Raw genomic sequence first — 14564 nt, forward strand, 5'->3', positions numbered from 1 at the left:
ACCGCCCACTCCCTGGGTTCAAGCCATTCTCCTACCTCAGCCTCCTGAGTAGCTGGGACTACAGGCATGCACCACCACACCAGGCTAATTTTTGTATATTTAGTAGAGACAGAGTTTCACCACGTTGGCCAGGGTGGTCACGAACTCTCGACCTCAGGTGATCCACCCGCCTTGGCCTCCCCAAGTGCTGAGATAACAGGCATGAGCCACCACACCTGGCCTATGTTGTCATATTTATGAGCATAAAATTGTTGACAAGATTCCCTTATTATACTGTTAAATGGATAGCGGATTGATATTCCCTGTTTCATTCCAGATATTGATGATTTGTCATCTCATTTTATATTTTTAATCAATATTGCCAGACGTTTATCAATTTTATTTTTTCCAAAAAAACCCTACGCTTCATTAGTTTTCTCTACTTTTTCGTATTTTCAATTTTACCGATTTCTGCTTCCAGTATTATTTTCTTCCTTCTACTTAACAGAGGTTTTATTTTGCTCTTTGCTAGTTTTTTAATGTAGAAAGTCAATTATGGATTTGCGACCTATTATCCTCTTTAATGTTAGCATTTAGTGCTACACATTTCTCTACCAGCACTGCTTTAGCTACCTCCCACAAATATTGATATGGTATGGTCTCATTTTCATTAAGTCTATGCACTTCTACTATTGAATTTGAGGCCTCTTCTTCACTCCAGACTTTATTTAAACTCTGATGCTTAATTTCTAAATGATTAAATATTTTCCTATTGTCATTCTATTACTGATTTGTAGTTTGGTTTCATTATGGCCAGAAAACATACATACTCAGAATGATTTCAATTCTTTTAAATCTGCCAAGGCTTATCTATGGCCCAGGATATGGTCTATCTTTCTGAATATTCCATGGACACTTGAGAAAAAAATTGTATTTTGCTGTTGTTGGGCACTATTCTTTTTTTTTTTTTTTTTTTTTTGAGACAGATTCTCATTCTGTAACCTAAGCTTTGTAACACAATCGTGGCTCACTGCAACCTTCGCCTCCCGGTTCAAGCAATTCTCCTGCCTTGGCTTCCTAAGTAGCTGGGACTACAGGCATGCGCCACTATGCCTGGCTAATTTTTGTATTTTTAGTAGAGACAAGGTTTCACCATGTTATCCAGACTACTCTTGAACTCCTGACTTCAAGCAATCCACCCACCTCGGCTTCCCAAAGTGCTGGGATTACAAGTGTGGGCCACCGCACCCGGCCTTGTTGAGCACTATTCTACAATGTTGCTTCAGTCCTGTTGGCTGATGTTGCTGTCCTGTTCTTCTATATCTGCCAGTAATCATGGCTAGTAATTCTACCAATTGCTAAGAATGATGAATTTTCCAACTACAATTTAAAATGTGCTTTTCTCTTTTCAGCTCAGTTTTGTTTTGTGTACTTTGAGGTTTGCTAGAGACACATTTAGGATCATTGCATTTTTGTTGGATTGATCCTTTTATCATTACATAATGTTCTGTCTAATAATTTTTTTTGTTCTGGAGTCTACTGTACTTGATATTAAAAGTGTCACTCTTTGTTTTGATTAATGTTTGTATAGTTTATCTTTTTAAATACTTTATCAACCTATGTTGTTCACTATGTTATGAGTTTCCTAAGAAACATTTTTAGGATGGGTGGAACAAGATGGTGGAATAGAGAACGCCACCTATCATACCCACTCCCTTGCAGGAAGACTAAAATTGACAACTATCTACACAAAAGAAGCAGTTTCACAGGAAGAGTCACGTGAGCACTTACAGAGTGGTTTTCACTTCATATGGCTGAAACAGAACAGTTCGGAAGTTCCTGAAAAAACTAAAAATAGAGCTATCATATGATCCAGCAATCCCACTCCTAGGTATATACCCAAAAGAAAAGAAATCAGTACATCAATGAGATATCTCTGCTCCCATGTTTACTGCAGCACTGTTCACAACAGTTAAGATCTGCTAAGTGTCCACAACAGCTAAGTGTCCATTCACAGATAAACAGATAAAGAAAATGTGGTACATATACACAATGGAGTACCATTCAGCCATAAAAAAGAATGAGAGATCCTGTCATATGCAACAAAGTAGATGGAAATGGAGGCACAGAATGTTAATTTTGCATGTCCTCATTTATTTGTGAAAGCTAAAAATTAACACAACTGAACTCGTGGAGGTGAGGTAGAAAGTAAAAGGATGGTTACCAGAGGCTGGGAAAGGTAGTGGGGTGGGGTGGGGGTAAGGTGAGGATGGTTAAAGGGTACAAAAAAAGTTAGAAAGAATGAATAAGATCTAATATTTGCTAGCGCAACAGGGTGACTATAGTCAAATTTAATTGTACATTTTAAAATGACTAAAAGAGTATAACTGGATTGTTTATAACAGAGAAGATAAATACTTGTGGGAATAGACACCCAATTTACCCTAATGTGATTACCAGACATTGAGTGCCTGTATCAAAACAGCTCCTGTACCCCAAAAATATATACATCTACTATGTACTCACAAAAATTAAAAATTTTAGAATCATGTTTTACGTTTTTTCCACTCTGCCAATTTATATTTTAATTAGTGTACTCTGATTATTTACATTTAAGGTAAATATTGCTCTGCTAGGCTGCTATTTGTTTTGTTTTCTGTTTTCCATTCATCTGTTCCTTTTTCCTTATTTTCCTATTAGTTACCTAAATATTCCTTTAGATTCCATGTTGGTTTATTTACAGTATTTCTAAGTGTACCACATTTTATAGTTTTCTCAGTAGTTGTTCTAGGTATAAAAATGTACATATGTAACTTATCACACTCTATCAGGCATTTTACCACTTCAAGTGAAATGTACCAAGTTTCATTCTACTTAGGCCCCTTTACCCTCCCCACTTTTAAAATATAATTGTCTTAAGTGTTTCCCCTACATACAGAGCATTTTGCTGCAACCATCAAAAATGATTCTAGAAACTCATGAGAAAAATATATTTATCCCCATTTTTGCCAACCTCCAATCTTCTTTCTTTCCTGCATTCCAAGCCTTCTTGTGTTAGTTCCGTTCTATTTAGAGAACTGCTAGTCAATTTTTAAAGGTAGGTTTGCTAGCAACATTTTCTCTTAGCTTCGCTGTCTAATGATGCCTTTAGTTCCCCTTTATTCATGAATATAGTTTCAAAAGACACAGATTTTTTATTTGATAGTGCTTTCCTGTCAGTACTTGAGAAAATATACTACTTCCTTCCAGCCACCATAGTTTCAGAAGAGAAACCCACCGTCATTCCCTGTAGAGAATGTGCTGTTTCTCTCTGGCTACTTTGAAAATTTTTTCTTTAGTTTTCAAAAATTTAATTACAGTGTGAGTTTGCCATGGACTTAACTTATTTGATGTTACTTCAGACTCGGGAATGTGTAGTTTTATATCTTTTGCTAAATTTGAGAAGGTCCAGCCATTACTTCTTCAAATACTTTAAACACCTCTTTCCCTTCCTTCTGATGTTACAAATGTTAGTTCTTTTGTTATTGCCCCACTTTCCAAATACTGAGAATCAAACCTCTTCCCATTCCCTCCTGCCTTCCGGCTTTGTCCAAGCTACCACAATCACTCATAAGAAAAATTACCACAGGCCTTTAATGCGCTCTCTATGCCCTATGCCATGCCCAATATTTCCTCTAAGGAGGTGAGAAAGATCTTATAGAAATATAAATCAGATGTTGCTCATCTGCTGAAAATCCACCACTAAATTAAAAGTAAAATTAACTGAGTAAGGCTTATGATAGGCTCACCTTTGGACTCCAGCTGCCTTCAATCAACCCCTTCCTTCAGCCACTGTGACTTTTTGGTTATTCCTGAAAACCACCAAGCACATTCCTGTCCAAGGCTAGAAGCTGCAACTACCCCTGCTGAAAAGGGGCAGAATCCTCATGGCTCCCACAGTCATTTCATTCAAGTTTCTGCTCTAATGTCGACCTCATTAAGGCTTCCCCTGACTGTTCCTTAAAGTACCACATTCAGCCAATCTAACTTCCTTTAATTTCTATCAGTGTCTTCAAAACCACAGAACAGGCCGGGCGCGGTGGCTCAAGCCTGTAATCCCAGCACTTTGGGAGGCCGAGGCAGGTGGATCACGAGGTCAGGAGATCGAGACTATCCTGGCTAACATGGTGAAACCCCGTCTCTACTAAAAATACAAAAAACTAGCCGGGCGTGGTGGCGGGCGCCTGTAGTCTCAGCTACTTGGGAGGCTGAGGCCGGAGAATGGCGTGAACCCGGGAGGCGGAGCTTGCAGTGAGCCGAGATCACGCCACTGCACTCCAGCCTGGGAGACACAGCGAGACTCCGTCTCAAAAAAAAAAAAAAAAACCACAGAACATTTAATATACTTATACATATAAGTATACATAATATACTTAGAGACATAATTTTTTTTTTTTTTTTTTTTATGTACTTGTTTTTGAGAGACAGTCTCACTCCGTCTCCCAGGCTGGAGTGCAGTGGCGCAATCTCAGCTCACTGCAACCTCTGCCTCCCGGGTTCAAGTGATTCTCCTGCCTCAGCCTCCCAAGTAGCTGGGATTACAGGCACCTGCCACCACGTCCAGCTAATTGTGTATTTTTAGTAGAGACGGGGTTTCTCCATGTTCGCCAGGCTGTTCTCAAACTCCTGACCTCAAGTGATCTGCCTGCCTTGACCTGCGCTGGGATTACAGGTGTGAACTACCACGCCTGGCCTAATGTTTTTCATCATTATATTCTCAGCACACAGCAAGTACTCAAAAATTATTTGCTGAGTTTAAAAATGAGTGTATAAAAAATTCTGACAACAGAATAAACACAAACAATGGAGGTAAGGTGGGACACTGAAAGTGCTTTAAGAAAAATGATAACCAAGAAAAGATATGAAACAAAGTAAAGTTGAGGTGGGCAAAGACTCAACTATTGACAGGTGTAAGAATAGCAAACATTCAAAAAAATGATTCAAAAAGGAGGAATTTTGTGAGTAGTGTCTGGAGGTTTGATTTAGGTATTCTCCATCACTTCCACAGGTTAGGACCCCTATGGAGATGTTCTTGAAAAATGTCCCAAAGTTGCCAATCCCTGAATTGGAAACTACTTGGAAAAAACAAATCCCCTGATGTGAATCTGTGCAGTACATATTAACTCACCTGGAAAGCTCTGGCTTGGGAATTCTTCCTCCAGTCTCCATGGCTCTTCTCCTTGTTCCAGCCTGGAGATCACCTCTGGTTTGTGAACACAATACCCTGTTAACAGGAAATAATTTAGCATTTGGACCAAGCAGTCTAGACTTCAGGCCTTTGAAGCAGGAAGAAGCTTCTGGGGCTGCTTCAAGTTGCCAGTGGAACATTTTCACTGGAGAAGTGAACACAAGTATCTTCTGGTGCTCAAAGGTGATCAATCAACACTGACTCCTGCAGCCTAACCTTAAATATCATTAAACTATACAGACTGCCCATATGCTTCATAATCAAAAGAATAAACAAATGCTATTTAGAATGATACAGTGAACAGACCTTACCCACTGAGACAAGGTTGCTGTAGTTCTCCAGCATCACATCTCTATACAGAGCCCTCTGACTAGGATCCAGGTGCTGCCACTCCTCCTGGGTGAAGCCCACAGTCACATCTTTAAATGATATTGACCCCTGGAACTTCTGTTCTACCTGAAATGTTCAGAATTAGGTGGCATGAAAAAAGAAGTATGGGCTAATCCTTACCACGATTATTATTCATAGAATATTTGTTTTGCTTTGTACTTTTAGGGAAAAAAAGAAATCATAACAGAAATATTCTGCCATTAATGCATTAAGATATTAATTCATGCAAAAGAAATCATGAAGTTCCTACAATGTACCTGGAACTATCATCACTGCTGGAAACACTAAGATTAATAAAAATCTTCCTGTGATCAAAGAACATACAGAGTGATAAGAAAATATATGTGGTAACATGTTACAAGTACTAAGGTGAAAGTACAAACACAATAGACTAATATTAGGAGCAAAGTTAGCTCTGTTTTGAGCTTAACTGAGGAAGTACAGCTGTTGGTTAAATTATGAAGAACACTCTGTTACATTCTTCATAAGCATGGGGCCGTGATACAAGCATAGGTGAGGGCCTCCAACACAATGCAGACATCAACAAAAAGACAGACAGCACAGGAGATGGCCTGGTGCTATCTTGAGAAAAAAAGTCAAAGATATGGGTTATAGAGTAATTTTAGACCAATGGTCTCCAGAGTATTTGATCATTTACCATTTTCAAGAATATTACTGAGAACTACAGATTTATATTTACAAATCACAGAAATAAATTGTCAGTACATTTATTAGGAATTCCAATTTAATTCTCATTTGGATTTAAAAATGTAGAGAAAGAGCCTGACATTTTCTTCATCACAATACATATTCTGGGTTCTAATCCTTTAATTCAGAGATAATAATAAGGATGTAGGGAAAATGGAAAGATTTTGGAAGTATTATACTTGAAACATCTGTGGAGTACATAGGAGAAGACATCCAATAGGATTGTTCTGGATATCCTCTAGGGCGCATCTTTTAGGGATCACTGCTGTGAAAAAGGGAGAGCCAAAGATGAGACGTGAGCATATACTGAAATTACGTGATCAGGTTTTGTTTACAGAACCAATTCTATTGAGAACAGCAAGGGACAAAACAACATTTACATAAACTACTGTAGAAGAAACCAGGATGCAAATAGGGCACAGATAATAGGAGACAGAGCAACAAAATGTGGTCACCAATTCATTAAGAAAAAAAATGTTTCCTCTGCCTATCCCCATGAACAGCTGCCCAGATACTAGGGCCACCACGTAAACCAGGAAAAGTTAGGGCAAAATAGGTTGGACACAGTATTCTAGCAAGAAATGTCCTAAATATATTAACTTTGAAGCATAGGCTTAGTGCGGTGGCTCACGCCTATAATCTCCACACTTTGGGAGGCTGAGGGAGGTGGATCACCTGAGGTCAGGAGTTAGAGACCAGCCTGACCAAAATGGTGAAACCCCATCTCTACTAAAAATACAAAACATTAGCCAGGTGTGGTGGCCGGCACCTGTAATCCCAGCTACTTAGGAGGCTGAGACAGGAGAAACCCTTTAACCTGGGAGGCAGATGTTGCAGTGAGCCAAGGTCAGCGCCATTGCACTCCAGCCTGGGTAACAAAAGCAAAACTCCAACTCAAAAAAAAAAAAAATGAAGCATAATATGAAAATCAAGAATGAAACAAGGACTACAGAGACATTTATAATATAGTGGTGTTCAAAGACATCAAGAGAAAATCAGACGGTTGTCAGAAAACTGAGGAAGGAAAATAATCAAGAATGGAACGGGAGGCCAGGCACGGTGGCTCGCATCTGTAATTCTAGTACGTCAAGGCAGGCGGCTCACTTGAGGTCAGGAGTTCAAGACCAGCCTGGCCAACATGGTGAAACCCCGTCGCTACTAAATATACAAAAACATTAGCCAGGCATGGTGGTGGGTGCCTGTAATCCCAGTTCCTCGGGAGGCTAAGACAGGAGAATCACTTGAACCCGGGAGGTGGAGGTCGCAGTGAGCTGAGATCGCACCACTGCACTCCAGCCTGGGCAACACTATCTCAAAAAAAAGGTAAGTAATTCTTCCCAAATTTATATATAGGTTCAATTCAACCCCAAAGAAAGTCTCAGCAAGTTATTTTATGAATACCAACAACATTTGTATGGAAATGCAAGGAACTAGGAAGAGCCAGGATATTGCTGAAGAAAAAAATGTGTTAAACCCACTAGTAGACGCTAAGATATTTCACCAAGTGTGGTACTGGCACAACCAACCAACAGAACATAGTCCAAAAAACACACAGACATATATGAACACATAATTGATGACAAATATCACAATGTAAAACAGTGGGGAAAGGACGGTGTTTTCAAAAATAATTCTACATTAACCATACGAAAAAAGGAATCTGACATCTATCTCATACAAAAGTAGACACTCATTCCAATGAAAGAGACGTAAATGTGAATGCCAAAACAATAAATATTTGAAAAGATAACAAAAGAGATTATCTTCATGACCTCAAAGCAGGAAAAGTCGTCTGAAATAGTACACAACACCAACAATAAACTTAATAAACTAATCTAGGGATTGGTAAACTTCTTCTGTAAAAACTCAGACATTAAATATTTGGCCAGTCACCATGGCTCACACCTGTAATCTCAGCACTTTGGGAGGCCAAGGCAGGTAGATCACGAGGACAGGAGTTCAAGACCAGCCTGGCCAAGTGAAACCCCGTCTCTACTAACATACAAAATTAGCCAGGTGTGATGGCACGTGCCTGTAATTTCAGCTACTTGGGAGACTTAGCCAGGAGAATCCCTTGAGCTCTAAAGGCAGAGGCTACAGTGAGCCAAGATCGCACCACTGCACTCTAGCCTGGGTGACAGAGTGAGACTCTCTCCAAAAAAAAAAAAAAAAAAAAAATCAGACATCATTAAATTTGGGGCTTTGCAGGCCAAAAAGTTCCTGTCACAACTACTCAACTCTGCCACTGAAGCCACAGATTAAATGGAAATGAGTGAATGAGCAGGGAGGTGTCGGGATTGTGAGGGGGACAAGACGGCAGCTTCAGGAGTGCTGGCAATGTTTGTTTTGACCTATGTATTCATTACTTGCACCATGGATTTGTAATAATTTATTAAGTTCTATATTTAAACTTTAAGGGGTTTTCTGTCTATCTGCTACACATGTAGAAATAAGATTCATTAAAAATTAAAATACGTAATCCTAGCACTTTGGGAGGCCAAGGCGGGTGGATCACGAGGTCAGCAGACTGAGACCAGCCTGGCCAACATGGTGAAACCCCGTCTCTACTAAAAATACAAAAATACAAAAATCAGCTGGGGATGGTGGCGCGTGCCTGTAATCCCAGCTACTCAGGAAGCTGAGGCAAGAGAATTGCTTGAATCTGGAAGCAGAAGTTCCAGTGAGTCAAGATTGCACCACTGTACTCCAGCCTGGTAATAGAGCGAGACTCCGTCTCAAAAAAAAAAAAAAAATTAAAATTAAAATACATTTTAATTTATTGATCAAAAAAAACTGAACTACATCCAAAAGAAAATTGAAACCTGTGTAAAATAAAAATTAAGAAAGCAGTTTGAGTCAATAGGCTGCACTCATTTCAGGGTTATCACTGGAAGGTTATTCACTATAGGTCCCTATGTTATGACCAAAAAAGGTATCTGCCAGGAAGTCTTTGTGTCTTCAGAGGAGTCTGTCTGTATCCAGTGTCTTCCTTTCTGCCGTGGTTGTTGAAAACATAAGAAACATATGAAGCTCAACTTATTGACTCTAACTTGGCCCTGCTATTGATCTGTTACTTTATATTTTCTGGGAAGTTTATCTATTACTAATTTCTCATCTTAACATATTGACTCTTGGCCAGGCACAGTGGCTCATGCTTGTAAACCCAGCACTTTGGGAGGCCAAGGCAGGGAGACTGAGCTCAGGAGTTCGCGACCAGCCTGGGCAACATGGTGAAACCCCATCTCTATTAAAGTGCAAAAAATTAGCCAGGCGTGGCAGCGTGAGCCGGCAGCTCCAACTACTTGGGAGGCTGACACAGAAGAATTGCTTGAACCCGGGAGGCAGAAGTTGCAGTGAATCAAGATGGAGACACTGTACTCCACCCTGGGTGACAGAGCGAGACTCCATCTCACACAAAAACAAAAAAACAAAAACATCACCATATTGACTCTTACAAATTTCACAAAGTCCACTGCAAAATAAAGTAGGGAATTAAATAAACAACTTACCTTGTTCATTTTGTTCTGTTCTTGGAAAGACGGAGACAACTCTGAAGATACAGCTAAGTTAGAAAAAGAGGAATGGGATCATGAAAGATTTGGCCCGCCTGGCAACTCCCTGATTCTTCTGCCCTAAGAAGCCATACACACCCACTAGGTAAAATGCTCCCTCTGGGAGAATATCAATGTCCTCTGACACTCCGGAATAGGAGGTAGAAATGGTAAAAGACCACCCTAATATAACTCCAACATAATTATGCAGCTCTTGGGCACAAGATTTTTCACCAGGTGAAAGTAAATATTTGCTTCCTAAGGATTTCAATCTCCCTCGGTGTTCACAAAAAATGTATAATGATAATATTGGCTAAACAAGTTAACAATATATTTAATGAAGGAACATTAACACTAAAACCATTGTAAAAAATAGGACTAAGCTATTGATTTTCCCAGTAATGTTAACCTCTGGTGAGTGACTCCACAGAAAGCCATAAGCAGCAGTGCTTCAAAGAAAAAATCTATTTTAATTTTTTCGTCTAACTTTGTTGCTATTTCTCAAAGGGATATTTTAAACTTGCTTTGACGTGTATGGAAAAGTAGACAGTACTGGCTTAGGGGTCAGATGTGACTTAGTCTTCTCTACTAACAAACTGTGATCCTGAACAAGTCAATAACCTTGACAAAAAAAAAAAAAAATTTTCTTCTAACAAATGAGACAAAATTAGTTTTTTTTCCCCCGAGACGGCATTTCGCTCTTGGTGCCCAGTCTGGAGTGCAATGGTGCGATCTCGGCTACCTGCAACCTCCGCCTCCCGGGTTCAAGCAATTCTCCGCCTCACTAGCTGGGATTACGGGTATGCGCTACCACGCACAACTACTTTTCGTATTTTTCGTAGAGACGGGCTTTCACCATGTTGGTCAGGCTGGTCTCGAATTTCTGACCTCAGGTGATCCACCCGCCTCGGCCTCCCAAAGTGCTGGGATTACAGGTGCTAAGAGCCACCGCGCCCAGCCAAAATTAGGTAATTCTTGAAGATCTTTCCTGAGTGCAAGATGAAGTCAGGACAGAGGAACAGCAAATACTAAGATGCAGTGATAGACCTGACTGGAAGGCAGTTCGGAACCTAAAGAGGACGAATGCAGAACGTGGAACGGAGTCGGTCGGTGGGGCAGGCCACTGCACTCGCCCTTCCCCGCTCAGGTACGGTCGCGCCCTAGCACACCGGCTCCCGCTTGACCAAAGAACTGCCCCTCCCGCAAGGCTCAGCGCACGGACCACGTAAGCGCACATGCCCTCCTCTGCGGCCCCTACAACCGGGGCGACACACGCGGTGTGGCCCGCTCTGGACAGAGACTGCGCCTTTAAGGAACAGGCCTAGCGTCCTGGCAGACATGCTGCAGCCCTGCCGTCCCCGGCTTCCCCTGTGAGGTCCCCGAGGCTCCTCCCCGCCACCTGGCACCGGCCCCCTGCCGCCCGCCCCCGGAGTCGCGCGGGGCCCCCTCGCCCTCCCTGCCCAACCCACCCAGGCTTACCTCACTCTCTCATCTGGTTGCATTCGCCGTACAAGAGCTGGTAGACCCTTGAAATCGCGCGACCGCCTCCCACGCAAAACCTGAGAAAAACAAAAGGAAATGCGGAAACGCACAGGTAGACGGTGGACAAGGCATGCGCGCAGCTAGCGCGCAAAGCCTGACGGTGTTGGCGCCCAACCTGAAAACTACCTTTCCCGTGAGGCCCCGCGAGCAACCCTTCGGGATTGGCTGAGAGGCGCCCCGCTAGGCAGTGGGCAGATGCCGTTGGAGTTGGTGCGGGAGCTTCCTGCAGCCGTGGCTCTCCCAGGGCGCCCCAAAGGGATGCACTGCAGGGGAGGTCTGTCTGCAGCGTGTGTGCAGTTTAGACACAGACGCGTCAAGAAGAGTTCAGCTGCCTGTCAGTTGCACTTTAAATGTTAGGAAGTAGATCTCATCCATACAAAAAGACTTTGACACTATCTGCGATTCTTTGGGAGCGGGAAAAAGGGGAGGTGCCACAGGAAAGCTACTTCATCAAAATCGTTAAAGCAATAACGATTTTCTGACTGAGCTACAATAATCCGAAAGAAGAAAATAAATGTCACATATTATTTCCTCTGTGACATTAAAATTGCTTGACTAAATGGAAATACATTTAGTCCATCTGTACCTTTCTTAGGAAGACAAAATCCCTAAAAGAAGATCAAAAAATTTTTGAGTGTATTTTTTCTCTTTGATCTTTAGTGTATTGTGTACTTTACAAAAGCATTCTCAACTTTATCTGGAATAAGTAAAAACCTAAATAACACCCAGTATACGTTTTAAAAAGCAGGAAAAAATGCATAAGAAATATCTATATCTATCTGTCTATATAATACTGCTCTATTCAAAGTAGTTTGGCACCTGCTCCGTGGAAATAAGACACGATGATTAAGAGTATTCTTTAATGTGTAGTAAATACAGCATCTCAAAACAGTGAGGGAAAGAATGGAGTATTCCAAAGAGCATGTCATTCCGAGCAATTTGGAATATAGAGGTATACATAGATCACACATGATAAACTCTCACATGTATACAATACTTAAACATTAAAACCACTAAACGAGTATAAAGTTTTGAAAATTGACAAGGGGGCCAGGCACAGTGGCCCACACCTGTAATCCCAGCAATTTGGGAGGCAGAGGCAAGAGGACCACTTGATCCTTGGAGTTCAAGACCAGCCTGGGCACTATAGTGGGACCCCTATCTCTACAAAAAATTAAAAATAACGGTTAGCTGGGCATGTAGGCAGGTGCCTGTGATCCCAGCTACTCAAGAGGCTGAGGTTGGATGATCACTTGAGCCCCGGGCTGCAGTAAGCCATCATGGCACCACTGTGCTACAGCCTGGGTGTCAAAGTGAGACCTTGTCCCAAAAAAAACCAAAAAGGGATGTGATGCCAAAGATAGAAACTATAAATTTAATATCAGTTACATTTTATAATACAGAAAAATAAGCAACTCCATTCCAGCAAAACTTTTTTAGTCTATTACGAGAATTGAAAGAAATGCAAATATGGCCAGACATGGTGGCTCACACCTGTAATCTCAGCACTTTGGGAGGCTGAAGCGGGCAGATCATGAGGTCAAGAGATCCAGACTATCCTGCGCAACATGGTGAAACCCCTTCTGTACTAAAAATACAAAAATTAGGTGGGGCGTGGTGGTGTGCACCTGTAGTCCCAGCTACTCGGGAGGCTGAGGCAGGAGAATTGCTTAAACCTGGGAGGTGGAGGTTGCAGTGAGCCAAAATCGCACTACTGCACTCCAGCATAGTGACAGAGTGAGACTGCATCTCAAAAAAAAAAAAGTGCAAATATTTGAGTGAAAATATATGAAACATTTATTGAAATTTACATTTTTAAATTTATGCTTTATATACTGAAAAGTTCTTTATTTGGTGCATAATTTTATGAGTTTTGAAAATGCATAGATTTGTGTAACCACCACCACAAGCAAGATACAAAATTGTTTCATCTCTGTCAATAAAATTCCTCCATACTACCTTTTTGAAGTCATATTCCCTCACCACTCTTAGCCTCTTGCAACCACTATCTATTCTTTGGGCCTATATGTTTGCCTTTTTTAGAATATTATATAAATGGAATCATACAGTATGTAGTCTTTGAATCTGGTATCTCTTTTATTATTATTATTATTATTATTATACTTTAAGTTCTAGGGTACATGTGCATAATATGCAGGTTTGTTACATATGTATACTTGTGCCATGTTGCTGTGCTGCACCCATCAACTCGTCAGCACCCATCAACTCGTCATTTACATCAGGTATAACTCCCAATGCAATCCGCCCCCCCATGATAGGCCCCAGTGTGTGATGTTCCCCTTCCCAAGTCCAAGTGATCTCATTGTTCAGTTCCCACCTATGAGTGAGAACATGCGGTGTTTGGTTTTCTGTTCTTGTGATAGATTGCTAAGAATGATGGTTTCCAGCTGCATCCATGTCCCTACAAAGGACACAAACTCATCCCTTTTTATGGCTGCATAGTATTCCATGGTGTATATGTGCCACATTTTCTTAATCCAGTCTGTCACTGATGGACATTTGGGTTGATTCCAAGTCTTTGCTATTGTGAATAGTGCCACAATAAACATACGTGTGCATGTGTCTTTATAGCAGCATGATTTAGAATCCTTTGGGTATATACCCAGTAATGGGATGGCTGGGTCATATGGTACATCTAGTTCTAGATCCTTGAGGAATCGCCATACTGTTTTCCATAATGGTTGAACTAGTTTACAATCCCACCAACAGTGTAAAAGTGTTACTATTTTTCCACATCCTCTCCAGCACCTGTTGTTTCCTGACTTTTTAATGATTGCCATTCTAACTGGTGTGAGATGGTATCTCATTGTGGTTTTGATTTGCATGTCTCTGATGGCCAGTGATGATGAGCATTTTTTCATGTGTCTGTTGGCTGTATGAATGTCTTCTTTTGAAAAATGTCTGTTCATATCCTTTGCCCACTTTTTGATGGGGATGTTTTTTTTTTTTCTTGTAAATTTGTTTGAGTTCTTTGTAGGTTCTGGATATTAGCCCTTTGTCAGATGAGTAGATTGCAAAAATTTTCTCCCATTCTGTAGGTTGCCTGTTCACTCGGATGGTAGTTTCTTTTGCTGTGCAGAAGCTCTTTAGTTTAATGAGATCCCATTTGTCAATTTTGGCTTTTGCTGCCGTTGCTTTTGGTGTTT

General features: G+C 41.0%; 1 protein-coding gene across 1 annotated transcript in view; it reads right to left on the reverse strand.

Annotated features, from left to right (window-relative positions):
• LOC102142031 (uncharacterized) overlaps positions 1 to 11425 on the reverse strand; it is a 50395-nt gene extending 38970 nt beyond the window's left edge. The window contains 5 exon segments of the mRNA XM_065520560.2: positions 5147 to 5242; positions 5518 to 5662; positions 9814 to 9866; positions 10903 to 10925; positions 11335 to 11425. Of these exon segments, the coding sequence (XP_065376632.1) occupies positions 5147 to 5242; positions 5518 to 5662; positions 9814 to 9866; positions 10903 to 10925; positions 11335 to 11357 (340 nt within the window). The 5' untranslated portion in view covers positions 11358 to 11425.
• Positions 11426 to 14564: the final 3139 nt, after the last annotated feature.

The sequence above is a fragment of the Macaca fascicularis genome, chromosome 9 (assembly GCF_037993035.2).
Source record: "Macaca fascicularis isolate 582-1 chromosome 9, T2T-MFA8v1.1".
Classification (NCBI taxonomy): Eukaryota; Metazoa; Chordata; class Mammalia; order Primates; family Cercopithecidae; genus Macaca; species Macaca fascicularis.